The sequence below is a fragment of the Tursiops truncatus genome, chromosome 6, assembly GCF_011762595.2.
Source record: "Tursiops truncatus isolate mTurTru1 chromosome 6, mTurTru1.mat.Y, whole genome shotgun sequence".
Lineage (NCBI taxonomy): Eukaryota > Metazoa > Chordata > Mammalia > Artiodactyla > Delphinidae > Tursiops > Tursiops truncatus.
In genome coordinates this window covers 58,728,809-58,755,576 of record NC_047039.1, presented here as the reverse complement: position 1 = coordinate 58,755,576, position 26,768 = coordinate 58,728,809, and the positions used below count along the sequence as shown (strand labels likewise).

Below are 26,768 nucleotides of genomic sequence, written 5' to 3'. Positions count from 1 at the left end.
TATAAGGGACTTAGGCATCTGCAGATTTTGGTGTCTGAGGGCAGTCCTGGAACCAATCCCCCAAGGATACTGAGGGACAGTGGTACTATCCAGAGCTTCCATTCTGGGGATTACGTTATGCATACATGGCCTTTTTATTCATTTTCCTCCTCATTTGCTCCTCCCTCTCCTCTTTAGAAAAACGGTATTTACTTATTAATCATATTTCCTACATTGATAATAGTGTTTGAACTGTACAAAGAAAGATGGAAAAGGGTTAGAGGATGTTGCCTTCATCTCCAGTTCCACAGAAGTGAACATCTCCAGCATTAGTCAGATGGTTCTTACCATGGCCAGTGTTCTATCGTGAAACTTGGGGCATGGCTAATTCTGCATTCAACCCCTTGAGTTACTCAGCATGGTCCTATGTGCTTAGTGGCTCAGTGAATGGGAAGCTGAGAATCCCAGAGATGCTGGTAAGTAGGATGAGTCTTGCATCACTTGAACTTTTTTTTCCACTCACTATCCTTGTGCCATCCAGCAAGTCACTTAGTATTTTTGTGCCTCAGTTTCCCATCTATGAATTATGATAATTAGAGTGGATTTTTTATTTCCTAAGGTTCATTCCAGGTGCAGGATGAACTTCTAATTGTGTCCAATTAGTCATTAAAAAATATTTGCAAGATTCAAAAGTCAGTGTATCTGAGCATCTTGGGAGGAGGATTATATGTTGTATACTTCTATGTATTTCTGTTGGCTCTCTCGCATATGATCTTACAGAGTCTTAGGAGCAAATATTTATATTCATAAATCACTTAGATCCCTAGGACTCTGCAGAGCCCCATTTTTTATCTGATCTTGCCCAAATTTATCACCCATATAAAGTGTGTGACATGCAATGCATGAATTCAGAACAAAATAACTTCATCTGTTCCCCAGTACTAAAGAGTTCAATTTCATGCTGTGTTTTACATGGCACAGTGGGAGTAGATTGTTTAATGTCTGTAACTCTGAACTTCCTTAACCTTTCTATCAGATACTTCGGTAAGCGTTGAGAAGCAGAAATTCTAAAAATAATTCCTACAGTTTTTTAGAGACCCTTGGAGCAAGCTATTTGAGCCCATTCCCCTTCTTTTTGCATAGTTTTTCATTGTCTATTTGAGCAGTGTTCCCATGGGTCAGAAAGATAGAGTTTCTAGTCTCATACCTTAAATTGCTTTATAATTGCCTTACTTTATAAGGGAGATATACCTTATAAAGTATGGTGAAGCCTGAAAATATTCAGAAGAAATTAATCTGAATCTATTAAAAGTAGGGAGAGCGGAGGAAACATATTTCAGAAAGTTGCTAGCTAGACTGGATAAACTCTATCAATACAGCATGATGTCATGCATAAAAAGCTAAAATAATGACATCCAGGCATTTATTCTCAACTACAATTTCAACTTGGTTATGGGTCATAGAAAAAGAAGTTTAGAATGGAAAAGTGTGGCCCATATTTAAATTAAAACCATTTAAAATGTGTTAAATATGGTTTGGTTTTGAATGTCCACAGTAGATTGGTTAAGAGTATGGCAGTTATTCTAGATTGAATCTGGTAAAGGCTGTATTACTTGTTAGCAGTGTGACATTGGGCAAATTAAGTAAAATTCTCTGAGCCTCTGTTTCCTCATACGTTTATAAAAGGTTATTTATTGAAAAAATATTTTTAAGGGCCTCCAGTCCTCTAGACAACTAGAATGTACTTCTCAGAAAGACAGACACAATGTATATTTTCATGGTTTAAAATAGACTGGGAGGGGAAGGTCAGATATGGCAAAAGTATCTGAAATAATTCACAATAATGATTTATTAAAGTGAGAATAAGAAATTTAGTAGTGGTATCAGACTTTCTTACTATGAATATGATTATCTTTTTGGCCATTAGGGATATATATATTTTTTTGTGGTATGCGGGCCTCTCACTGTTGTGGCCTCTCCCATTGCGAAGCACAGGCTCTGGACATGCAGGCTCAGCGGCCATGGCTCACGGGCCCAGCCGCTCCGCGGCATGTGGGATCTTCCCGGACCGGGGCATGAACCCATGTCCCCTGCATTGGCAGGCGGGCTCTCAACCACTGCACCACCAGGGAAGCCCCCATTAGGGATATTTTAAAGCTATTTTCTTCTTTATGTCCATGAGAACAAAACATTTAGAAAATTTCTCTGGGTGTGTATCCTGGGATCCCCAGAACCTTTAAATGCTTTGTGCACCCTGACAACATCAGGGTTATGTGAGCTCTGCAGAGCAGTCTGGGGAAAAACAAGGGATGTACAGGTCTCCTGCAGAACTTGCTTCATTAATGGATATAAGGACAAAAGAAATGACCTTTGCATTCTTTATATACTTTCATTGTTGATTAATACTGATCTTAGAATTGTATTTCTTTTATCTCCCTGTTCAGTCAGTGTAAACATAATTATATAGTTTACTCTTCATGTGATCTGGTGAAATAGCCTATTACTTGTCTTTGACTGATATTATATGAAATGTTACTCAGGAAATCAAAGTGCTGTTCAAATATTATTTTCACCTTAATTAGTTTTAAGTATTTAACAACTCTGTTTCTTGTATTAAAATAATACTTATAAATTAAGATAATTATAATAATTTTCTCCCAAAATTATTAATGAAGAGGGTACATGAACAAATGAGCAATGATTGAATAAGTACACGGATGAAGTAAATCAGTATTATAATGGGTATTACATATGACCAAGGGATGAAGAAGGCCCATTTGGTGTACAGTGATGGATACCTAAATATGTTCCATAGATAGGAACTGGCAAGAAATGGGGCATTTTCTGTTCTACTGTTACATTAATTTCACGCAATTTCTTTAGCTCATTTGAAGAATCCCATGGCTCTACCATCTTTGAAAATAAGTTCTGTAAAATATAAGTATTTGAGCCCAGACTGAAACTTTAAAGCATTACATTGCTTTACAACAGCATTTTGAGTTTCCTTCAGTATTTTGTGAGGAAGAGGGTTGGGAGGATCATAATCATAATCATGTTTAAGGAGCTCGGCTGATCAAGTGTATTTACACTTAAAATTTTTTGAACCTTTGTGAGAGACCCAGGAAGACATTTTTATATGAGGGAGCATTCTCAGAGCTCAAGACTTACCATTTTTACTCAGCTAATAAGTAGAAGAGCTGTAGTCAGTTCAGGGTTCAACAAGTATATAGATAGAGCAATGTGGCTACTGCTTATTCATCATATTAAAAACATAGTTGTATTCATTAATCTGGTGGATTCATCACCATTGTGGGCTTTAAAATTGCCTGGTTTCTTTAGCTCAGCACAATGTATATTAGAGTCATCTACATTCATTATACTGATTCTGAATTCCCCTTTTTCTAATGTATACTTAGTTTTGAGTCAGCTAAGAAATACTGATCTGTTTGGAGTACTCCAAGGAGGGTGAAATTCTGCTCAGATTTGTAACTGGCAATGAAAATTTTATGATAATAGAATGAATTGACTACAGAGTAGAATATTCTACTTTTTAAAAAAATTTATTTGGAATAATTTCAATATAAGTAGGTTCCTTTACATTTTTTTACAGTTAGTCAACACATTAAATACTTTTATTCATTCTTAATTATATGGTGAATGTAAAAAGAATGGAAGTTCCTTCAAAAATTTTTGTTGTATCTCAACAGGTTAGATACTTCTACAGATAGTATAATAATACCCTGTCAATAGATGTTGGCTTCATTAACTGCATAGTGCATTTATTTTCTAAAATTGTTTTTATTTAATGATTCTTAGCAACCGTTTAAATTAGGCCATGTTTCTGTTAAAATAATTAATTAATTTCCGTAAAAACTGAGTGGTTTCTCTATTGGAACACAATGCCAGAAAATATTGATCAGAAATACTACCTTAAAAATTTGAGTGCATATTGGAAAATTTTGTTTCTCATTCATATTTGAAATGAAAAATAACTAAGTATAATTGTACCAGAAAAAGTCTGGGGTTCCTGGACTTCTGCAAATTTAATATGGGTTAACAGTGTGGCAGTTTTCCAAAGAGCTGGGTCCTTTCTCTTCTATAAGTTTGGTATGATGCAGTAGATTGGATGTATGTTTATGTAGTTGTGAAATGAAGATGGAGATTCCAAAGTACTAGTGGATTGATAGTAACATAGTTTGTTTTAATGCTAACAAATTTACCAGCAGGTTATTTTTTTACATGTGGAGGGAAAGAAGAATTTTTAGGTTTTGGACATGACTAAGTTGAAAACAGATAAAAGGATTAAAAACAAAAACAAAAAAAAGAAAAAAAGGGTTAAAGAATAGGAAGGAATGAAAGAGATGTAAATCTGGAAGAATAAAGAGTAAATCATAGATCAGCTGGCCACAGATTTCTCTTGATGCTCTAGTGCTAGAATTGTCTAAACCTTTTTTTTTTCCAATGAGGTATCTGAGCTTCCTGAGTGCTAAATTATCTATTTACTATAAAAGGTAGTTTGATGGTTTAGAATATAATTATATTTCAGGCCTAGTTACTGACTTTGGCTCTAATTAGTTATCACCATCAGTCACATTCTTGGTTAAATAAGAGGTTGCTATGCCTAAGTAGTATCTTTGTTATTACTTAGAGTAAACAATAATGAATAGCTGTGTCTAATTATGTTAATAACACATTCTTCTTAATTCTTGTTGTCATAGCTAAAGGAAGTGTGTTGTTAGAAGACAACAAAGTGGAGAATATTTCTCTTCCCTTTATTCTTTATTTATGATGTTCTTTCAAAGGGCAACTGGTAATACAAACTTTTGGGTTCTCAAAGCAAATGAATGGTGATTCCATTGAAGGTTTGGCATTTTCCCATTTGATACACAGTCCTATATTTTCATAGCTTATGTGTTTGGAGATGTAAGACAGTTTTGCTATGTGTTGGATAGGAAATGGATGCTTCTTTCTTACTGTATTTCTAATTTAATGTAGTAATTTGGTTGTACCTTGAAGATAATTAACAGATAACCTTCAAAAACAATAATTTTCTTGGAGGGGGACTAGATTTTGATAAAAACCTAACTTTTCCAATTATTGATTTGAATTTTTGAAGGAAATAGGAATTGATATGCTTGTTTGTGTTTTTAAAATGAGTCATTTTCATTGTTAAGTACAATTAAAGTGGTTATCATAAAGGACAGTAACTTACAGTGTTCTTAGGTTTTAAGATACACCCACTACTCATGTGCCAACAGCAGACAGCAATATATGCTTCATCAGACACTTATAAATATTCAAAACAAGAGTTTGCCATCATTGGCTCCTTTCCTCTTTTTGACTGTCCTGTTCAGTAAATCTGTTTCATCTATGCATTGGTCCCTTTTTATAATTGTTGGGAAATTAATAATTTATAAGAAAAATTTAAACATTATTTATCCTCTTTGGGCTATGATATACTGTGGTTGACATTCATTGGAATTTTGTATGTAAAAAAGAGAACATTTTCCTGTATATGTACAGAAAATTAGTTTTTAATTCTGAGATTGATAGTATCTCATGTCTCTTGAAACTACATACATGGAGCCATCTAACACCCAGCTCTTATATTGATAAGAGGCCCCATTTTGGGGGATACAGTAGAGAAGTCACATGAATTCATCCCCCACCCTCACCTTATTCTACCTTACAGTATCCTACCTGGCAGGATTCACTTGGGTCACGGTGTTTCCCCTCGTAAATGCCTGACTTCTGTTGATCCTTCAGTTTCTTTTGTTTCTTCAAGAGGGGAAGCCGAGGAGTTGAGTCTGATAGGAAGGACCCAACCAGGAGCTGGATGTGCACCGCAGTGGGTTCCACCCATGACAAGGGCCCAGTCCTCTCACATTCTCTCTCAATCCCCTGCAAGGTCATAGTTGCTCTCGATTCTTCAAAACCTCTGTGCACTTCTCCTTCACTCTTAAGACCCCTCGTTATACCGGAAGCCTGATTCTTACTTCCTCAGTTGCTTCAACTTTCCCAGTAAGGCAAAATTTAATAACACTAAGAACCTCTATATTCTTGTAGTCAGACCAATTTAAGGCCTTGTCCCCTGTGTGTCTGTGTCTCTTCTTGTCTGATAAGGGCACCAGGCCCATTGGATTAAGGTCCCACCCTACTCCAGTAACCCCTTATGTAATTACTTCTGTCTGCCATAACCCTTTCTCCAAATAAGGTCCGCATTCTGAGGGGGGTTAGCACTTGAATATACCATTTGGGGGTTGGGGGAGGGAGATACAATTTAACCCATAACAGCCACATCAAGTGGCTATTAGGCTTGTTATCTTATTTTAAGCTATTCTTTCCTTAGTTCCTTCCTAATTATCATTTAATTGTTATAAATAGACTGAAAAGCAGGATAATTTCACACATTTTTGCATACCTTCAAAGCCTTCCTTATCAGACATTTGCACATGAGAGGTTTTTTCCCTCCCATAATTAGCCATCCTGTGTGTCACAAAGAAAATATGTTAAAGTAATAGCTCAGTTTGGGTTTTTATTAAACATCAACTTCTTATTTTATTAATCATATATTGTGGTTATATGAAATTTCCAATTCTACAATTCATATGACTATTTGCTGCCTTAGAAAGTTGCTGATTTTTAGAAACATTTTCATCTTGAAATTAGATTGCTGGTTTTCAATATAAATAACGGAGAGCCTGAATTTGATTTCCTGGGAGATAGGAACAAATAATCATGATTCTGTGTAACAAGTCTTAGGGTGGTGAAATATGGAAGAATTCAATGCTTAACAGACTACTGACGATTCCCTTTAAATTTGGACTTAGCCATTACATACATTACATATTACATAACTAGTATGAATGTTCTTAAAAGAAACAGTAAGAAAAGCCATTCTTATTAGTGTTTTGAATTCATATCCAAAATAGATTACTTGAGAAGTATTACCTATTATTGGTTATTGCTCTTTGTACCAATATGTAGTCTGTAAATTTCTTTGTTTCTAAATGGGAGTGTTAATGTCTTCCGTTCCTACTAATAAAGTCACATAGCACGTTCTATTAAATGATCTCATCTAATCTTTAGGGCTTTAAGATGAGTGTATTATTTGTCACTACTGACAAGAGTAGATTTTCTCTGTGCTGTTGAAGTTTACTTCAACTATTTTTGACTCTGGCGTTGTTCCCTTGCATTATTTTGGGTATCTTATGACTCTATTTCTGAATACTTAAAATCAAAGGCAAGACATACATATGTTTTATTTTAAGGAAGTCTTAGAGTTTATTTTTTTCTTAAACTTTTTATTTTCAGATAATTGTAGATTCACATGCTGTTGCAAAAGATAATACAGGTAGATCCTGTGTATCCTTTATCCTGTTTTCCCCCATGGTAACCTCTTACAAAACTATAGTACAATATCAAAAAAGAGGAAATTGACAATGATAGAGTCAAGATACAGAATATTTCCACCACTGCAAGGATCCCTCACATTGCCCTTTTATAGCTGAACCCAGTTCCCTCTCACCATCATCCCCTCCCTTAACCCTGGCAACCATTAATTTGTTCTCTATTTCTATAATTTAAGACACATATTCTTGTATTGAGTCAAACAGTCAGTTGAGTGGTAGATCTTGTTGCATGTATACAAAATTCAAGACTTCTAGGAGAGAGGAATGGGAAATCAAAATCTAGGACAAAATTCTTGCTGTGGAAACTTATATCATTTATATTGTCCACTCCTTTTTCTTCATGAAGCAAATATTAGTAACACTATACGAAAATAAGAGAGTCTCTGCTGGTGAGTCTAAACTTATTTCTTCCTTTAGTGAAAGGTTGCGTCTTAAACCAAAATATCTTTAAATTTCTCAGAATCCTCATTTTCCATATTTCTAAGCTAATTATAGTAAAAATGACTTAGAACTCTCTCTTTATAGGCATGCCTCAGATATTGTGGGTTCAGTTCCTTTCCCCACAATAAAGCCAGTCACACAAATTATTTGGTTTCCCAGTGCATATAAAAGTTATGTTTACACTGTACTGCAGTCTATTATGTGCAGTAGTACTATGACTAAAAAAAAAACACAATGTACATACTTTAATTAGAACATACTTTATTGCTAAAAGATGCTTAACCATCATTTGAGCCTTCAGTGAGTTGTAAGCTTTTTGCAATAGTAACATCAAAAATCACTGATCACAGATCACCATTATAATGAAAAAGTTTGAAATATTGCGAGAATTTCCAAAATGTGGCACAGAGATACAAAGTGACCAAATGCTGTTGATAAATGCTGTTGGAAAAATTGATAGACTTGCTTGATGCAGGGTTGCCACAAACCTTCACTTTGTAAAAAGCGTTTTATCTGTGAAGCGTGATAAAGCAAAGCGTGATAAAGCAAAGCGCGATAAAGCGAAGTGCACTAAAATGAAGTTTGCCTGTACTTAACTAATAATAGAAAGCAGTGGTGTAGATAAATAGTACTCCATTCAGAAGAATAATTGGTACAATTTGCATTCAGTGTTTAGGATGAATTTTCTTTGGATGGCAGAATGGTGAGCAGGAAGGCATTGTGGTAGGAGCAAAAGCACTGAGGTAAGGAAGCTCATGGTGACTCTGCTCCTTGGGTTGAAGAGGAATGTTCATGTTGACTTGCAGTGGGAGAGAAACCTGGAAATCTCACTAGTGGAGTCCAAGTTTAGAGCCCTTGAATGCTGGGCTCAGGACTTTATTTTAAAGGCAGAGCAGAGTATTACACCTTATTGGACTCCGAAGTGAAAGATTATGAGATATTTGAGGGAGATTAAAGTGACAGCTGTAAAGATGAATTGGTGCTAGGAGAGACTGCAGGCAGGGAAATTAGTTAGTTTTGTTATGCTAGGTTTTAGCATCTGACAGTGAAGGTGTCCTGGTAAAAGGATTTCTGCAGGTAGAGGAAGAGCTAATTATAGATGATGACAGACTGGATTTCTAGGGGTAGAAGGCAAGGGAGGGATTAGGAAATGTTGATTGTGAATATAGGAGAATAGAAGGATTGTCATATCATTTATAATAAAATTTTTGTTTGTATTTGGAGAAGCTGGTTTTAGGCATACTGACTGTTAGCTGTGTCCTGTTTTTTGTTTTTTGTTTTTTTTCCTTTTTTCTTTTTCCTGAACTTTCAAGGCAAGATTGGAACTCTCTGGAGGAAGTTTTAAGCTGGAGATTATTAGGAAATTTTAAATTAATTTGCATGGAGATGATAATTGTATTGCCAAAATATTGAAAGACTTACTGTTTCAAGGCTGTTGTTGAGTCAACCAGTCTGTTGCCAGGTGTGTTAGGGATGGTTAAGGTATGTTACGTCTTTGAGACTATCTCTGTTTCACTATTTGAATTCTATCTGTTCCATTGCATGGAGTACTAACCTAGACACAATATAACCTGTGTGAGGTCTTTATAGGAAACTTGCTTTATATGATATGACTTCTAACTATGTATTCATGAGAATCAAAGTTCTAGTGGATTCAAAATAATCTTTTCTTTGAACTTCTTATCTTAACACTATTCCTTCTTTCTAGTGGATATGATTGTAGTGGTGATGGTGGGTGTTTCATGTGATATGATGTAGAAGAGGCTGTTTATTTGCTCCTAATTGTTGGTTACTTTGTGAGAGTATATTTGTTAATAAACATTAATGTGATCAAAATATATCTTGGAGAAAATTTATCTCAACCTATTGGTTAAATTATTCTAACCACACATTTATTAGCTACTTTTATTCATTGTCAACCTAGGTTTTCAGCTTTACAGTATTCAGCTCACTGATGCATCCTTGTGCTGGGAGGGTAATCCTTCTGTTGCAGGCATGCTTTCAAATGTGTGCTCTTTCCTTTCAGTTGTTCTTGGTACACAGTTTCCAAGAACTCTGCAATGCACTTTAACATCTTATTCTACTGTTTATAGATGTGAATATACAGGTTATCACCTCCATTCAGAAGAAATTGAGTTTATTACTCACTGACTGTTTTTCTTAAAACTTTAAAAAAATATTTATTTTATTTATTTATTTTTATTAATTTTCAGTTGTGCCAGGTCTTAGTTGTGGCACATGCGGGATCTTTGCTGTGGCATGTGGGATCTTTTTTAGTTGTGGCGTGCAGACTTAGTTGTGGCATGCGGACTTCTTAGTTGTAGCATGCATGTAGGATCTAGTTCCCTGACCAGGGATCGAAACCGGGCCCCCCTGCATTGGGAGTGTGGAGCCTTACCCACTGGACCACCAGGGAAGTCCCTACTCACTGAATGTTTGAAAATGTAAAACATTATTCTCCATTATGTAGTGACTAAGTATTCATGTATGGTACATTCAAAGGACAACTCAGTGTGACTTTCTGTAGTTAGCAAATGTTTAAAGCACTCCAACCCCATTGCGTTTCAGTGCACCTGCAGGAAAGACATGGTGAAAATTTCAATGGATATCTTTGTGAGGAAATTTCAGCCAGACAGATACCAGCTTTGGAAACAAGGAAAGGATATATATACCATAGATCACACGAAGCCTACTCCAGAATCCACCCCTGAAGTAAAAGCATGGCTGCAGAGGAGGAGGAAAGTAAGAAAAGCATCCAGGAGGTAATGATCCTGCCCACACCCCATCCTACTTGTACTTACTCATTTAAAATGGGTCCTTGAACATAATGTTCTCAAAGACTATTTATTTGCTTTTTTATTTCTGTTTATTCACTATCAGTTTACTTAATATCTTACGAAAAATTTGACGCAAAGTATTTTCAGTTCTTTGGAAGTGTAACAAATAAATAGAATATAAACAGAGATGTATATTGTATTTGAGAATATTTTGAAAGTTGCATGAGAAATAGAACAAGTCTAGACCTTCTAAACCCCTTACATTAATGTATTTAAAGATTTATCAGTGCCCTCTATTCATCTCCTTATTTTTGTCAACTTCAGTAACTCGATTTCCAACTTTTTAATTTTGCTGCTGATTTTGACTTTTAGTAGTTTTCTTTTTCATTTGTCAAACATCTCAGATATTACTTTTCTCATTGGGATGCCTATATATTTTGCTACATTATACACACTTGGCTTTATTCTTTCACAAGATGTAAATCAGAGCATGTGGTGTTTCTGTAACGTGGTTGTCCCTGTGTACTTTAATCTACATTCCATTTTTGTGGCCAGTGCCATTTCAAAAGCCTTTAGGCCTGTTGTGGTCATCTTGCTGTCTTAAAACACATTAAATAGGGTGTGTGTTATGTTGCTCAGGTCCTCAGGCAACCTTTTTAGACTTTTATATTTTCCAGGTTTATATTACATTTTTACTCTCCAGTATTACTCATTGTTTTTCTTTCAGATTGTAAAAGTAATATTTGTGCATTGGAGAAAATTTGTAAAATAAGGAAAAGAATAATGAAGGAGTCCCAAATCACCCATAACCTCAAAATCCAGAGATAACCAGTGTTAACATTTTGTATATATCCTTTACATATATATTTTTATTTATTATATAATATTATATACATTTCCAAAATTGGGGCCATGCTCTTATTAATAATTTGATGACCAGTTTTATATTTTTTCATGTAACTGAATGATTTGCTACAACGTAATTTCTAATGCCTGCATGTATTTAATCTCCTGTATTTGGACCTGTAGCTTGTTTCTAGTTTTTTGCTACTAACCAAATAACACTGCAATTTTAAGTCTTTGTCCACACTTCTGTTGCCTATTTTCTGACTCTCTCTCTCTCTTCCCCCCCACCCCCCCTGACAATTTACTTTCTGCTATTTTAGAATGCTAGTGAGTGGAGGAACCTTAAGAACATGGAGTGAAACCAGCATTTTGTAAGAGATATACTTGACGCACAGAATTAGTTAGTAGCAGAATTAAAACCCAGGTGTTCTTAGTTCACCCTATAGTCTACAGCAGGAATTTTCAAACTTTTAGTTTTCAAAGCAATTTAATAGGTTAGGAACAACATTTTAAAATTAGGAAGTAAAAGAGAATAAAATGCATTGTAGTTCTTCCCATGAGGTAAGGGTAAGTATTAATTCATGACATGTGTGAGCATGTGTGTATGTGTATTGTGTCATCATCTGAAATGTATAACTTACTGTGGGTTGCATTCAGAAGAGTTTGGGAAACACCGATTTAGAGAGTCACTGTGTTTTGTAAATGTGCGAATCCGCATTGCCAAAAAAGTTCACTGTGGGAGGAGGGGCAGTAGTCAGTCTTGAGTTCAGTAGCCAATGGCACATCTTGAGAATTGTTCTTTAATGGACAGAAAACACAGTACTCCAATTAGGTGTATGATGTGGTCTCTTAGTTACTAACCACAGTGGTCCTTGTGCGTTGACATTGAATATAGATCTATGACATTGAACAGATTCGAAATGCCTTTCAGTAGGTTAAAATAATCAGTGGTCTTCACTCACCCAGTTAGAAAGCCTAATGTTAAGGGGCTTGTTTATTATGCTCACCTTTGTGGTTTGATCATCGAGTTTGCTGATCTCCCTTAAGTAATATGCTATATCTAGGAAAATCTAATGAAGGGAATGATTCACTGAAATCTCAAAGAGATGTCAGCCATCCTATTGTAAGTGTACTGTGCTATTCATAATGTAGAGATATTCCACATAGGCCACTGCATGGGTTCTCAATAAAGTGATGATGATACCAATACTGTTACTTCCAGCAGCAGCCAAAGCTAATTTACATAGGTTATCCCTGGCTACCCCCTTTATCTTATCTGTGACTTCCTATAGAAAAACACTAATGTGTTTTCTTGTGTGTGTGTGTACTCTGAAGTACACGTCGTTTTGATTTCAGTTGTAATTCTTCTTAAATGAAAGTGGTAGAAATGTGTCATATACAAAAGGCATCTGCAACAAAGCTATCAAGTGACTTGCTGGAAAATACTAGAAGAGGAAAACTTTAAAAATGGCGTCCACTCTGAAAATAAATAATACATTGATATAAGATGTTAAATACATATGGTTTGCCTTCCTCCTCTCTTAATTCCTTTAGCTAATGATAATTGGCATTTAACCTTAATGCTTTTCATGCATATTTCAGAATTGTACGAAACTCAGGGAAATATAGCCACCAGTTCACCTTGGAATGTAAATAATCTACTCAAATTTTAACAACAGCTTTATGGAATCTCCTCATTTCCTTTTTCTTTCTTCATTATCTAAATAATATTTTCTTTTATCCTTATGTCATCATTTTTCACTTTATTTTTCGCTTTAATATTGTTATAAAATTTTAAGTGATTTTCCAGTAATGTTTAATAATCAGTAATATTTAATAATCAATAATGTTTAACAATTTAGAGTTGTTTTAGTTTTTAGTAAATTGTTATTAAAACTGTGCTTAACATTTCAATTTGATCTATTCCTCGTGAAGATTATCTTTGTATAATGTGATTAAAAACCAATCAGTTTTCTCTTCTTTTTTCATTAAGTGAAAATAATATTTGTATATATGTTTTTTCCTGTCCATTGGAAATATTGTTTTCTGACTATAGCTTCTTTTGTTAAAAGCTTCCAGTGCACTAGTTCTCACTCTAAGAGGCCTAAGAATGAGGAAGATGAGGAAGTGTTAGCTGCAGTTGATGGGGCAGAGGGCCCCACTCCTGACCCAGACCCAGATGAGCTCAAGGACAGTGAAAAGCCAGAAGAAGCAGTGAAACTAGCAAATACAGAAGCACCTTCAGAGGAAGAGGCCTCTGCTAGCAGGATGCAGCTGGATCACAATTTATCAGATAATATCAGATTCGCAGGTGAGAAACTAGCTGATTATGTTTCACGTATTAGTAGTAGGTGATTGTTGATCTGCCTTAAATCTGTGTTTACTAGGGCAGATATGTTACTTTTCCACGTAGCTTAACCAATAAGCTATCTAAAACTATGCGGTAACTCAATCAAAAGGCCAAGGGAGTGTTATGAAAATCAGAAGCACCACTGCTACGGGTAATGGAATTTTGAGGCAAGCAGCCAGCAGTGCCTATTTCGTTTAATAAAAAAGAAGATTCTAAAATGAAAAAAATTTACTTTTAGTGCAACTCAATTTATAATATACAATACATTTTTTGGAAAGCCTCTCTCGAATTCACATGGAATAGAGAAAACCAATTATAGATAATTCTTTGCAGATTCTTAGCGTCGACTTAATTTTAGGAAGAAAATAAAGATTAAGGTTTTACAGAAGAACAGCAAACATCATTCAGTCCTGTGAAGTGTGTATATAGTCCCCTGGCTGTTTCTCTGCGCCAAAGCCATCCTCTGTAAATCTCAACTGCTTTGCTTTTCCCCGCTTTTATAGCATATTTCTCTGAAACTGTTTTAATGCTTTGCTTCTTTAATAGTTGTTGGAGATTTTGTCCTTTTCCTAATCGAGCTTGTTGGTAATTCCTGTCGCTCTCTCATACCCCTCATCTATTGTATCCTTCAACTGTGGGACTCTCCCCAATCCAGCCACCCCCTTGCTTCCTCTTTGTTCAAGGCACGTTATCTCTTGTCTGGACTGTTGCAGAAATTACTTCCTTCCTGTCTTGCCTGTGTCCACTCTAGTCACCCCTACTAGTCAGTTCTCCATATGGCAGTCATAGTGATCCATTTAAAAGACGTGGTTTGTTTTGTCCCTCCCATCTTCTTGCTCTTATTGCACTCAGAGTAAAAGAAAAAGTCCTGATCATTGTCCTAGTTAATCGGATCCTTGGCTGCTTCTCTATTCTTACTACCTTTTGCTCTTGAAATATCTATGTTAATAGAGTTTAAATCATAGACTTTTTTTTCACTGAGTTTATATTTAATTGGAGAGCTAGACAAATAAATATATAATTCCTATCTAGTGTGCTGAGTGCCACTAGTAGCGATGGCATAGGGTGTTCCTGGAATACCAAGGAAAGACCTGAAATAGACAGGAGGCTGGACTGGCAGGGTTTCTTGGAGTAAGTGATATCTGAATTGACTTGTGATGAACACATGGAAAATAGAAAGTAAAGAAGGTAGGGAAGGGAATAGCAAGCAGTACAGAGAACAGTTATGCAGTGCTTACGGATATTTCTTTATAGTCTCTCGCCGTAGTTTTTTGTTGTTGTTGTTGTTTTTAATCACACCAGGTTAAATTAACTACTTTACAAATTACTGGGTAGTTTAAGCTAAGGGTACCCAGGTTTATTATTTGTGTCACTGCCTGGTCTCTTGCATTTGGACTTCCAGGTTTTGAGACCTGGCAGAGCATCTAATAGAGGACTTGGCTAGTGCAGCATCCGAGCTACTGTGTGATAGGTGAAATGATGCTTGTGTGTGTGCACGTGTGCGTGTATGTGTAAGGAAGGGAGGAGGGTGAATAGAGACGGCTGTAGGAGAGAAGTGCATGTGATATTCTTCTCCTTTCATATGCTGTCATTGTATGATGCAGGATTAGTGTAGGAAATAATTTTTATTCGATCTCACAGTTTTACATGTGGTTTTTCTTTTTTAATATAAATTTATTTTTGGCTGCGTTGGGTCTTCGTTGCTGCGCATGGGTTTTCTCTAGTTGCGGCGAGCGGGGGCTACTCTTTGTTGCGGTGCACGGGCTTCTCATTGCGGTGGCTTCTCTTGTTGTGGAGCCACGGGCTCTAGGCATGCAGGCTTCAGTAGTTGTGGCTTGTGGGCTCTAGAGTGCAGGCTCAGCAGTTGTGGCTCACAGGCTTAGTTGCTCCATGGCATGTGGGATCTTCCCAGACCAGGGCTCGAACCCGTGTCCCCTGCATTGGCAGGCGGATTCTTAACCACTGCGCCACCAGGGACTTCCCTACCTGTGTTCTTGAGATACATCCTCTGAGCTGGAATGTTTCGTCAGTAGCATATATTGGAATTAAGTTCTTATTTTTAGAAAGATCTCAACTTGCTATTGCTTGGGTAATTATTGTTATTGCCCTGGCTTTTGACATTGGTCTGCAGTGGAACCTCTTTTTAAATCCCTTATTTTGTCAGTAAGTATATTATTTTGCCACCTTAACAATTACGAAGGCTGCATGGTGCTTTGGTGACCTTTCCCACTCAGGTCTTTAGTGGAAATTTAGAGGGAAAGTTTGATGGTAGAAATTTAGTTGAGAATAGTTCAACAGTTCTCAGCAATAACACAGTGTAAGATTTATTAACAGTCTTTTGTTTTACTCCTCAGGAAACGTCTGCCTAAGCACATCTGTGGCAGAGAAAATCAAAACTGAGGCTGACCAAACCTGTGCCACAATTCCGCCTTCAAATCCCAGTGATGCTGACGATTCCATGTCTAGTGGCCATGTTATGTCTAAGGAATCAGAGCCACCCAAGCTTCCATGGCCAAAGTCACCTGAGTCGTGCTCCTCTGTGGTGGAGAGTAACAGTGCTTTGACAGAGGGAGAAGAGAGTGATGTGGAGAGCCATGGGGTAGGCCTTGAACCTGGGGAAGTCCCAGAGGTCCCCAGTGGAGAGAGAAATGGCTTCAAAGTCCCCAGTGTATGTGGCAGTGTCAATTTTTACCATATTTATTATGTTGTCAAGGCACTTTCTGCAAACAGAATGCTGTGCATCAAAATCTTGCTTTAGGGCAGAAATAACATTTCACATTTATGGGTCTTAATCATATTTCTTTCAATGACCGGGAGGTAAGCCTTCTGTGAGGTCTGGCTCACATGGTAATAATTCAGAGAACATGGAACTTTTGGCCACATATTGGAGCTTAATTTTCTTACTTAAAAATTTTTTCTAACACTAAACTCTTTATTTTGAGATAATTGTAGATTTACATGCAGTGGTAAGAAATAGTATAACAAGGTCTTATGTATCCCTTTTGCCCCAATAGTGTTTTCTTTTTTTTTTTTTTCCAATAGTGTCTTCTTGGAAAACTATAGTAGAATATCACCATGATACTGACATTGATGCAGTCAAGATACAGAGCGGTTCTGTCACCTCCAATAGTAGCCAGGCTGGAAATAATTTCAGCTGCAGGGCTCTGGCCTCCTTCTGCCAATGCTTAATACCTCTGGGTTGCAGGCTTCCCACAGCCTCTATTTTAAGATTAAGGCTCATCTGGTCATACTTTTCCCTGACTCTTTCCTCATGGACTCTGAATCTAGGACCAGGCTGACCCTTCTGGTCCTGCCCACCGTGGGAACCAGGCCTTTGCCTCTTGGAAAACTCAAGATCCCTCTTGATTTCCAGCCTCCCCATTCTAACCCTTTGCATAGGGCCTCCCTGTTTCTCATATGTTCTTGTACGATGTTAATATCATATGCTCTCAGCGTAAACTTTCACTGTAACTTTAAGATTGTGAGTGTATCAGCCAAGCTACGACTGCATGTAGTGATTGTCATAATTTGGTAACCTCTTTTGACCTGCACAACTTGATAAAGGAGTTCAAGTGGATGAGTAAGGGAAGCCTCAAATGTTGGAGCTGATAAATTGTGCCGGCCACTGAACAGACCTACTTCCGGACTGCTCCTGGTCATTTCAACTCATCCCAGGCCTTTTGGAGCTTTAGTAGCAAGGGAGAGTAAATAAAGACATCAACTTGGAATACTCTGTTCATAAGTAATTTTAAAATGTCCAATAAAATATAGATGATTTCCTAATTTCACCCAATAACTTTTATCATTTTTATGCATGATTGTCCTACTGAACTATAAAATATTTCTCAGAAGTATCTGGGAAATAGAAAAATATGATCTAATTTATTTGAAAAGGTTGTTGAGCAATTTGAAAATAGTATTCACATACCAGTAAATAAAATTTACAACTTAATTTCACATAGCGATTGTAGCTGGATAGATATTGGGATTCTAGAATGGTGAATAAGTCACATGCCTGTTTATATTTGGTCAGCTTCTTTAACTAGAATGGAACGGAAAGTAAGTTTTCTGTTTCCTTGCTTTCAATGGAGGCAGTTGGATTCTCAGTGCCGTTAACCTTCATCTTTATCATTTCTCTGAACAAAGCCTGACTGCCTAGGAAAGCAAGTGCTGCTGTTGAGGGCTGAGGGACTTGGTTTGCTCTCATCAGAAACGGCTGTGTGGTATTCTTTTCTCATACCATGGTGTCAGACAGTCCTTCTAAGTGATACAGAGCCATTTCATTTTTGTGTAGTGTGACCAGTGTTTGTTAGTATTAAGCGTGATGCCACGTGTATGCTGGTAGCAGTCAGCTTTAGTCAACCTTCTCAAGAAACATTGCGTTATTTTTTAAACAGTGTCTGTCTATCTGTAACTGGACTCCATGCTTTTCCTGGAATAAATCAAATGTGTTCAAACCTTACCTGCTATTCCTGCTGTCCAAAATACTCCTCCCCTAGAGAGGTAAATGTACCGCTTCCTCATTGCACTCAAGGCTCCACTCAAATGTCTTCTTGTCAGAAAGGGCTTCTCTGATGACCCCATATAAAATAGCCTTCTCCCCATCTCTTTCCATTCTTTGTCATGCTTTATTGTTTTTATTGTTGTATTACTATTGCTTAATAGTACTTCATAAATATTTATTTTCTACTTGTTTTTTGTCTGTGCTCCCCCCACCCCCACCCCCAATCTATATTGTACTCTTTGGAAGCAGGGACCTTCTGTAGCTCACTCTTAGAACAGTGTGGCATGTAGTAAGGGTTTAGTAAATATTTGTTATTGTTGACTAAGTTATAATTCCTCACATTAATTTTTAGCTGTTATAAACTACAGGTAAATCTCACCCTGTATTATACTTTGTGATCCCAGCTTTGATTAGAATGCTCTCATACATTTTCTCATAATTCTGTTTTGGTGTCAGATGTCAGCATAGTTTCTCTCCCTCTGGGCCCTGCTTCTTCAGCTTACTGGGAAATTCCTGAGACTCCTTTCTTTTGCAGTCAAATGTTGATGCAAACCCACTAGTTTCGAACTCTTTCTCTAACCACACTCCTGCCTTTTTTGGGGGGTTGCTGCATGGGCAAGAAAGCTTGGAAGTAGTTTCTGCCTGGAAGATGTCAGGATGCACAGGACTTTTTCCGTTACCTTTGAAAGGAAAATGTAGTCTGGGCAGCTCAGGACAGAAGATTTTACGTAAAATTTAAGTGGTTTCAAGATGACAGTAATGTGCCATATTAAACAACAGCAACAACTTTTGATTTCCTGTTTGATCCTCAGAGAAGTGGCGATTCATTTTTGAATGGAAGGAAGAGTACAGGCTCACCTTGGCAGTACTTCCTCCTGTGTGAGGATGGAAAGCAAAATAACCTGCCACATAGTCACACATGACCAAATGCCATGGTCCTATTTTGTTATGAATATATAATCCTAAATTTAAATTAGTTTTAAAGAACTTTTGAAAACTAGCTAACTGCTGAGTTTATTGTAGGTTTGAGAAGCGTACCCTGCACTACAGATAGTGTTTTTGTTTTTTTAAATATTTAGGTATCTATTTCGGCTGTACCTGTCTTAGTTGCAGCATGCGGGATCTTCATTGTGGCATGAGGACTCCTTAGTTGCAGCATGCGGGATCCAGTTCCCCAACCAGGGATTGAACCTGGGCCCCCTGCATTGGGAGTGCAGAGTCTTAACCACTGCACAACCAGGGAAGTCCCCAGATAGTGTTTTTGTTTTTGTTTTTTTAAATTTATATTTTGTTTTTGGCTGTGTTGGGTCTTCATTGCTGCGCGTGGACTTTCTCTCATTGCTGCGTTGTGGCGAGTGAGGGCTACTCTTCGTTGCGGTGCATGGGCTTCTCACTGCTGTGACTTCTCTTGCTGCGGAGCACAGGCTCTAGGCACGTGAGCTTCAGTAGTTGCAGCATCCAGTAGTTGTGGCTCACGGGCTTAGTTGCTCTGTGGCATGTGGGATCTTCCCGGACCAGGGCTCGAACCCGTCTCCCCTGCACTGGCAGGCCGATTCTTACCCACTGTGCCACCAGGGAAGTCCCTCCAGATAGTATTTTAATATAAAGTGGAAGAATAGTTAACTGACTTCCCTGTCAGTAAAATTATTAATAGAATGGGTTCCTATTTCTTTTGACTTGTAGGTTTAAATTTCTTTAACGAAGTGTTAATTCCTCAGCAGGTGAATAAGTGTAAGAGTTCTTCATAATTAACTTGTTGTAAATCATCATAACCATAGTTTTTTGTTTTAAAACAAGTCTTTAACGGTGGCTGTTTCTCCCCCATTTGTGTTCTGTAACCAGAGAATAGAAGGAGAAACCAAAACTGCTAAAAGTTGGCGCCATCCACTTAGTAAGCCTCCAGCAAGATCCCCAATGACTCTGGTGAAACAGCAGGCAACGAGTGATGAAGGTGAGCTTGTGTTGTTTTCCAATATTTATTCCGTATAGACTGTATAATACTCAGAAGTTATTCTGTCAGTTTGTTGTAACAAACTTCTAAAAAATGGCCTGGTAGAAAAGAAATCTCACCAAGTGGCAAATATATACACCATAAGGAGACCATAAGTAATACGTAATTTATTTGGAATTTATATTTTAGGGATACATCCTTGCTTCACATAATCTAGCCATGTTAAAGTCTTCCTTTTTTTATATGATGGGGTAAATTGGTCATTTCTGACATTTGCCTTGAGACCCTCCAGAAGGAGCTGACAATCATTTTTCTCAAGGTATCAAATTACGGAAATAACATGCTTTGTGTTTCTTTGCATTGCCTTTAACTTGAATCCTTTAAATTTATTAACACCATTTGAGTACAAAACTAGATGCAGTACTTCTATATCCTGTTACACCTGGTGTGTCATGAAACATCCTTTCTCATTAACTAGATTTTACTGATGTGGCTTGGTGTGAAGTAGTTTTATTTACAACCAGTTACTATTCCTAGATGTAACATTTGTCTGTTTGTCTTACCTAGTTGCCCCTTTTACCTCTCTTTTTCCAAAAATGTTTTTTTGTTGTCTTCAATCATACCTCTGACCAGCTGTTTCTTCCTTGCAAGTGTCTCATAGCATCATAAGGGTCTATTTTTTTTCCATCTCTAAAAGGATCAGTTCAAGCAGGTTTTCTGTAAAAAGCCCTTCTTTGAGGTGTTCTCATTTCCTGGTGGAAATTGTTAATCAAGTCTGTGAGGATGCTGTCAAGGGAATAACTTGAATCTTGGGTTCAGGCTTCCATTTAGTTTAAATCCAGTTTATCAGAGTACACATCTTTAGCAGATTTTTTTTAACTTTTATTCACTGTCTTCTTTTATGCCGCATGTTTAGTTAGAAAAAAAGATCCTCACTGTAGGGATCAGATAATGATAGTAGCAGTCTCTGTAATGCCAATTCAAGGTAGAATTCTGCCTTGAGTAATAAAAGTAATGAAACATATTTGCCTTTATTTCCATATATCATCATGTTCAGTTTTTCTTTCTCCAACTTTATCATATGCAGCACAAACCGTTTTCCCCTTAGTGCCAAGATAAAGGACTGTTCTGTATAGAGTAATTAATACTTAATTTACATTACTTACGGATTTTCATTACCCTTCCCCATCATAGCCTCTGACAGCATAGCTTCTTGGAAGGGAATGGGCTATCCTAACACATAAGGAAAACTGCCTTCTCCTATGTCATTATCTTCCTAGGAAGTTTATTTCCATGTGAATCATCGTAAATTGGCCCAGAGTTTCTCCATGGAGAGAAGTTCTGATTTCGATCAGTATAGCTTGCCAAATTTCTAAATGGATTGGTTTAACGAAGACATCTCCAAAGTCTGAGGTTAAATATCTTGCTGAAACACTGGTGATTGTAGCTTTTGCAGCAGTCTCACCCTCTATTTTAATATATTAAGGACTGCTGCGGTCCTCTGGGGATTTTTGAGAATTGAGAGGAGAAATCAGAGAATTGAGAGGAGAAATCAGTGATGGCTAAAGATTTTTACAGACTTCCAAACAGAGAGTGGATAATATTCCATGTCCTGGAGCAAATTACTTATTTATTGGGCATTGAATGTTTTTACCTCAGCCTTCTCCCTCTGTGTCTTGTACATCTAAAAGTGAATGAAAATCATCATTATTATGATTATAATTATGTCATTATTAGATGTCATTATTAGAAAGTGATGAAGAGTGGGATTAGTGCTCATTGGGAGCACACAACTCCAAATCTAGCGTCTTTTGGGAATTTCCTACCATAACTACTGGGCTCCTTTTGCACTCCTTTTATAGAAGTAAGTGTGTATGCCAGACAGGAGCATGACTAGATTGGAGCATCTGAGAAATTGCATCTCTAAACAGCAGTGTCCCTTGTTGGTGAATGAGCATTTCTCTGTTCAAGCTGGCATTTGACTCCCTAACAGAAAAGCAGCAGAGGGGAAAGATATTGATCCAGCACCTCTGGGAGCTTATGTGGGAGATAAGAGTTACCTCTAAGATGCTCTTCTCAAAGGACAGTGCAGTGGCTCTTTGATACTCAAGTGGCCTGAAACTGTAGAGATCATTCTAATTGGTGGCAGATCCAGTAATTACAGGATCAGCAAGGATTTCCTGACTCTTAGCCTGTTCTTTCCTGGAAGATTTTCCATACTTAGCAGAAAAACACGAGGGTCTACAGTGGTGGAGCAGAGTGGGGAGATACCTAAGAAATGAATTGATGTTTCAGAGTATATAGCATTTTTACATAAAAACTAATATCTAATTCATTCTTTTTAGGAGGATGAAAAACTCTCTCAAATGTATACTACATATTATTATTATTATAAATTTATTTATTTTTGGCTGTGTTGGGTCTTCATTGCTGCATGCGGGTTTTCTCTAGTTGCGGTGAGCAGGGGCTTCTCATTGCAGTGGCTTCTCTTGTTGTGGAGCACGGGCTCTAGGAACACAGGCTTCAGTAGTTGTGGCATGTGGGCTCAGTAGTTGTGGCACACGGGCTCAGTTGCTCCATGGCATGTAGGATCTTCCCAGACCAGGGCTCGAACCTGTGTCCCCTGAATTGGCAGGTGGATTCTTAACCACTGCACCAACAGGGAAGTCCCTGCATATTCATTATTTGTAGTTTAAAAGAAATTACTAATCTGTCTCTGGTTTTCTTTTAACTGAAGTGTTTTTCAGTTCCCTTTTCCCTTAAGTCAGGCAGCTGCACTGCCTGATCAAGGTGATCCTGAAGCATGGATTAATATTCTGTATATTTTTCTGTTTTTGAAGCTAATTATACAATGTTGAATTGAAACAGACTTGAAAGAGAAGTGCTTGGGTGGGTCGTTTTAGTTTTGAAACATTCTGGATATGTATCCATTCTCCTCTTGTGATGTGTCACTATAACAGCATGTTCCCCTTCTCCGATTTCAGACCTTTGTGGTTGAGTGTCTATAAGGAAAGGGGTGTGTATGCAGCACGGGTGAGCCAGGGAGGCTCTGAGAATAACAACTTGCCTGGCCTCAGAAGGCCCTGAGTGTGAGAGGATGGACCCTGGCCGGGCGGGAAGCTCAGAAATCCGCCATAGTAATTCTTTTTTTTTTTTTTTTTTTTTTTCTGCGGTACGCGGGCCTCTCGCTGTTGTGGCCTCTCCCGTTGCGGAGCACAGGCTCCGGACGCGCAGGCTCAGCGGCCATGGCTCACGGGCCCAGCCGCTCCACAGCATGTGGGATCTTCCCGGACCGGGGCATGAACCCGTGTCCCCTACATCGGCAGGCGGACTCTCAACCACTGCACCACCAGGGAAGCCCAGTAATTCTTTTTCTTTGGTTGCCGAAGATGTCTGCCCAAAGGCTCTCACATATTTCCCTTAATGTTACAGATTCGATTGAGGATAAGTGACTTTAAGGCTGTTCATGATCCAGTACCAGCTTCTCTCTGCAGCTTCATTTCCCTCAACTACCCAACGTGAATCCTCCTTTCCATCCATTCAGACTTGTTTGTTTTTTCTCCTGAGTATGTCTGCTGCTTTATGCTTTCATGCTTTCCCTGTGATGCACCTTTCCATCTTGGGACTCTCACCTACTTCTCACCATTTACCCCTCCTTCCTCTTACTTCTCCTCTACTGTCCTATCCCATCTATACTTAGCTCTAGCATATCACTCGTCATCTTATGCTGTGCTTCAGTCTTTTTCTCCTCGCTCTCACTCCTTTTGTCTCCCCACTCCAAGTCCAAGGTCAGTCTGTGGCTTAACTCACCTGTGGATCCAAAAGCAGGAAGTCCTTAGTGATTAATAACCTTGAAATCAGCCATTAAAAAAGATAATGAAATACTTTTTTTTTTTTTTCTGGCGGTACGCGGGCCTCTGACTGTTGTGGCCTCTCCTGTTGCGGATCACAGGCTCTGGAAGCACAGGCTCTGGACGCACAGGCTCAGCGGCCATGGCTCACGGGCCTAGCCGCTCCGCGGCATGTGGGATCTTCCCGGACCGGGGCACGAACCCGTGTCTCCTGCATCAGCAGGCAGACTCTCAACCACTGTGCCACTAGGGAAGCCCATGAAATACTTCGATATAACGTATGCTGTCACGTTAAAAGGAAAACCAAAATTCTTGTCCAGGAAGTATTCTCTCTGTATATACGTGTATAGAAGAACATATGGTTTTAATTAGCTGTAGATATAATATGTCACCTAACTCAGTTTTGTATCCTGAATGTGTTGGAATCCTCTTTCTACTGTGCCAAATCCTAGAACCTACTCAAAGTTAATATGAAGCTGACGTGTTGCAGATGTGGCCAGTGCTTTGGAGGCCTGAGGGCCCCCAGAGTAACGATTGGGATAGTTGCTTAGCTAGCACCTGGGTGTGTATGTAGGGGTGTGTGTGTGTGTGTGTGTGTGTGTATGTATGCACGCGCGCATGTGCGTGCGTATGTGTATTTCCTTCCCAGTTTGAAGGCATTCTTATTCAAAAATTTTTCACTAATGTGTGCTTTTTCTGACTAGTTTTCATTGGCAGCAGTTTGTGCTGACACAAACTCAGGACTTTTCCTGAACTGACCTTAGGCTAATAGACATTGTACATTGACATCCATATTCTGAACATGCATTTTATCCATCCCCCTGCCTTGCCCTTTATAGTTCATTGTTTGGTCTTTAACTTCTCCTGCACACATATGTGCATTTTTTAAAATTGAAGTATAGTTGATTTATAGTGTTTCGGGTGTCATGTATGTGTTTGTTTCCCACCTAAAATGTTTTTTTTACTACATTTGTTTCCGGTATAAATTTTCCAACTTTTCCTACTGTTGACTTACAGTATCTTCACTGCTTTTGTACTTACTGTGCACATAACCCCCTTGGTGAAGTGATAAGGTTAATATTGTTTCTAAAGCACCTGTAAAGGAGAAACCCTGCAAACACACAGGAGACCTCATGAACGTGGCAGTGGCTGACGCAGTGATACTGTACTCAGTGATTCCCATGGTTGTTGGCGTCAGTTTGAGTTGACATACTAATGCTGTCTGTGGAGTTTTGCTGGAGACTTAGAAAGTTAAGTTGAAAGTTTATAAGAAAATATACAAGATTGTTATCAGGTGATTTTAGTTCTCTTTTCTTTGCTGATGACTTTTAAAACTTTTTGTAATAAATACATTTATATTTGGGCAAAAAAATATTTTAAAGAGACAGTGTGGATGTGATGTACTGGATTACCAGGTAATCCTCCAGTTACAAAAGAATCAGAAAAATAATTGATAAATAAAACAATCAACCTTTATACGTGCATGGAGAGGCAAAAGTAACATAAAGGGTCTTATTTCTCCATGTCTGTGGTCATGGTCAGCCAGCTGCAGTGCTCCGTTAGCTGCATGACCCTCCGTGCTTTGGCTCTGTGCTTACCAAGTGAAGACTGTAGCAGCCTCTGCCACATGGAGCTCTTAGGAGGGTTAAAAGACTATGTGTAAGGCACTCAGAACAGTGTCTGGCACATAATGAATGTTTGTTGTCTGTGTTGTGACATGAGGAGCAGGAAGAGGCTGATAGCTGAGCTCTCGAGAAATGAGGGAAATCCAGAGGGGAGTCACGGCGAGATGACATTCAGGTGGGTAGGAGAGAGTGAATGCCGTGCCGTTTGGAGGAAATATGCCGGGACTAGGGTGGAGGCTGGGAAATCAGAGCTAAGACCTCATAGGATCCCCCAGACTCATAAAGTGGGACTCCTGAAAGCCTAAGCCCTTAGTTAAGGGTGTGCTAAGGAAAAACTAAAGACCAAAATGGACCATAGGCCCAGGCAGAGGCCAAGAGGTCCCGCTGCTGGGTCTCAGCTTGGGTGGGGAAAGAGGATAGGATAAGAGAAAGTCACCCTAACAATTCTTAACCATAGGGCTGCCGTCACATTTATGCCTCTTATTCCAATCAGAAATTTAAAGTAAAAGTGCCTCCAGGGCATCTAGCAGAAGCAATTGGAGAATCTTTTGAACCCACCTGAATAGGAGTTTAGTTGACTAAAAGACAGTAGACGCTGACTGAAGCCCTGGCCTTTGTCCCTTACAAGTTTTTCGACTTCTGGCAAGCCTTCTCTCTGGCCTCAGTTTCCTTTTGTGTAAAATGTGAGCCTTGGTTTTGAGTAATTAGGGCTCCTAACCTACAGGTTCATGAATGGATTTTTGACATTTCAAATACCCTGAAATAATGTGGTGATATGTTGAGCTCATCACCCTGGGACCAAATTTTTGCTTGTAACTCTTCAACTATAATTTTATATGGAAAAATTGAAAGATGCCATTACCCATCTGTACTGTTTACCCAAGTGCAGAGGTGATGCCACCTACACGTTTGAATATTGACAAGATTCAGATTAAAGCGCTGGTTATGGCTCTGATTTTCTTTAATCTGAGCTGTCTGGATAACTCTTTCTAAATCATCAGTTCAGCAAGTGCAGTACTATAATGAGCTGTT

At 38.2% G+C, this 26,768-nt stretch overlaps 1 protein-coding gene across 5 annotated transcripts in view; it reads left to right on the top strand.

Moving 5' to 3' along the window:
* Positions 1-26,768, top strand: part of KDM4C (lysine demethylase 4C) — a 400,106-nt gene that overhangs the window by 200,468 nt on the left and 172,870 nt on the right. For 3 of the 5 annotated variants that reach the window (XM_033858104.2, XM_073806126.1, XM_073806127.1), the window contains 4 exons: positions 10,401-10,594; positions 13,528-13,766; positions 16,160-16,473; positions 20,152-20,260. In XM_033858104.2, the coding sequence (XP_033713995.1) occupies positions 10,401-10,594; positions 13,528-13,766; positions 16,160-16,473; positions 20,152-20,260 (856 nt within the window). The remainder of the gene's footprint in view (positions 1-10,400; positions 10,595-13,527; positions 13,767-16,159; positions 16,474-20,151; positions 20,261-26,768) is intronic. The other 2 variants (XM_033858103.2, XR_012332500.1) reach the window with 2 other exon arrangements.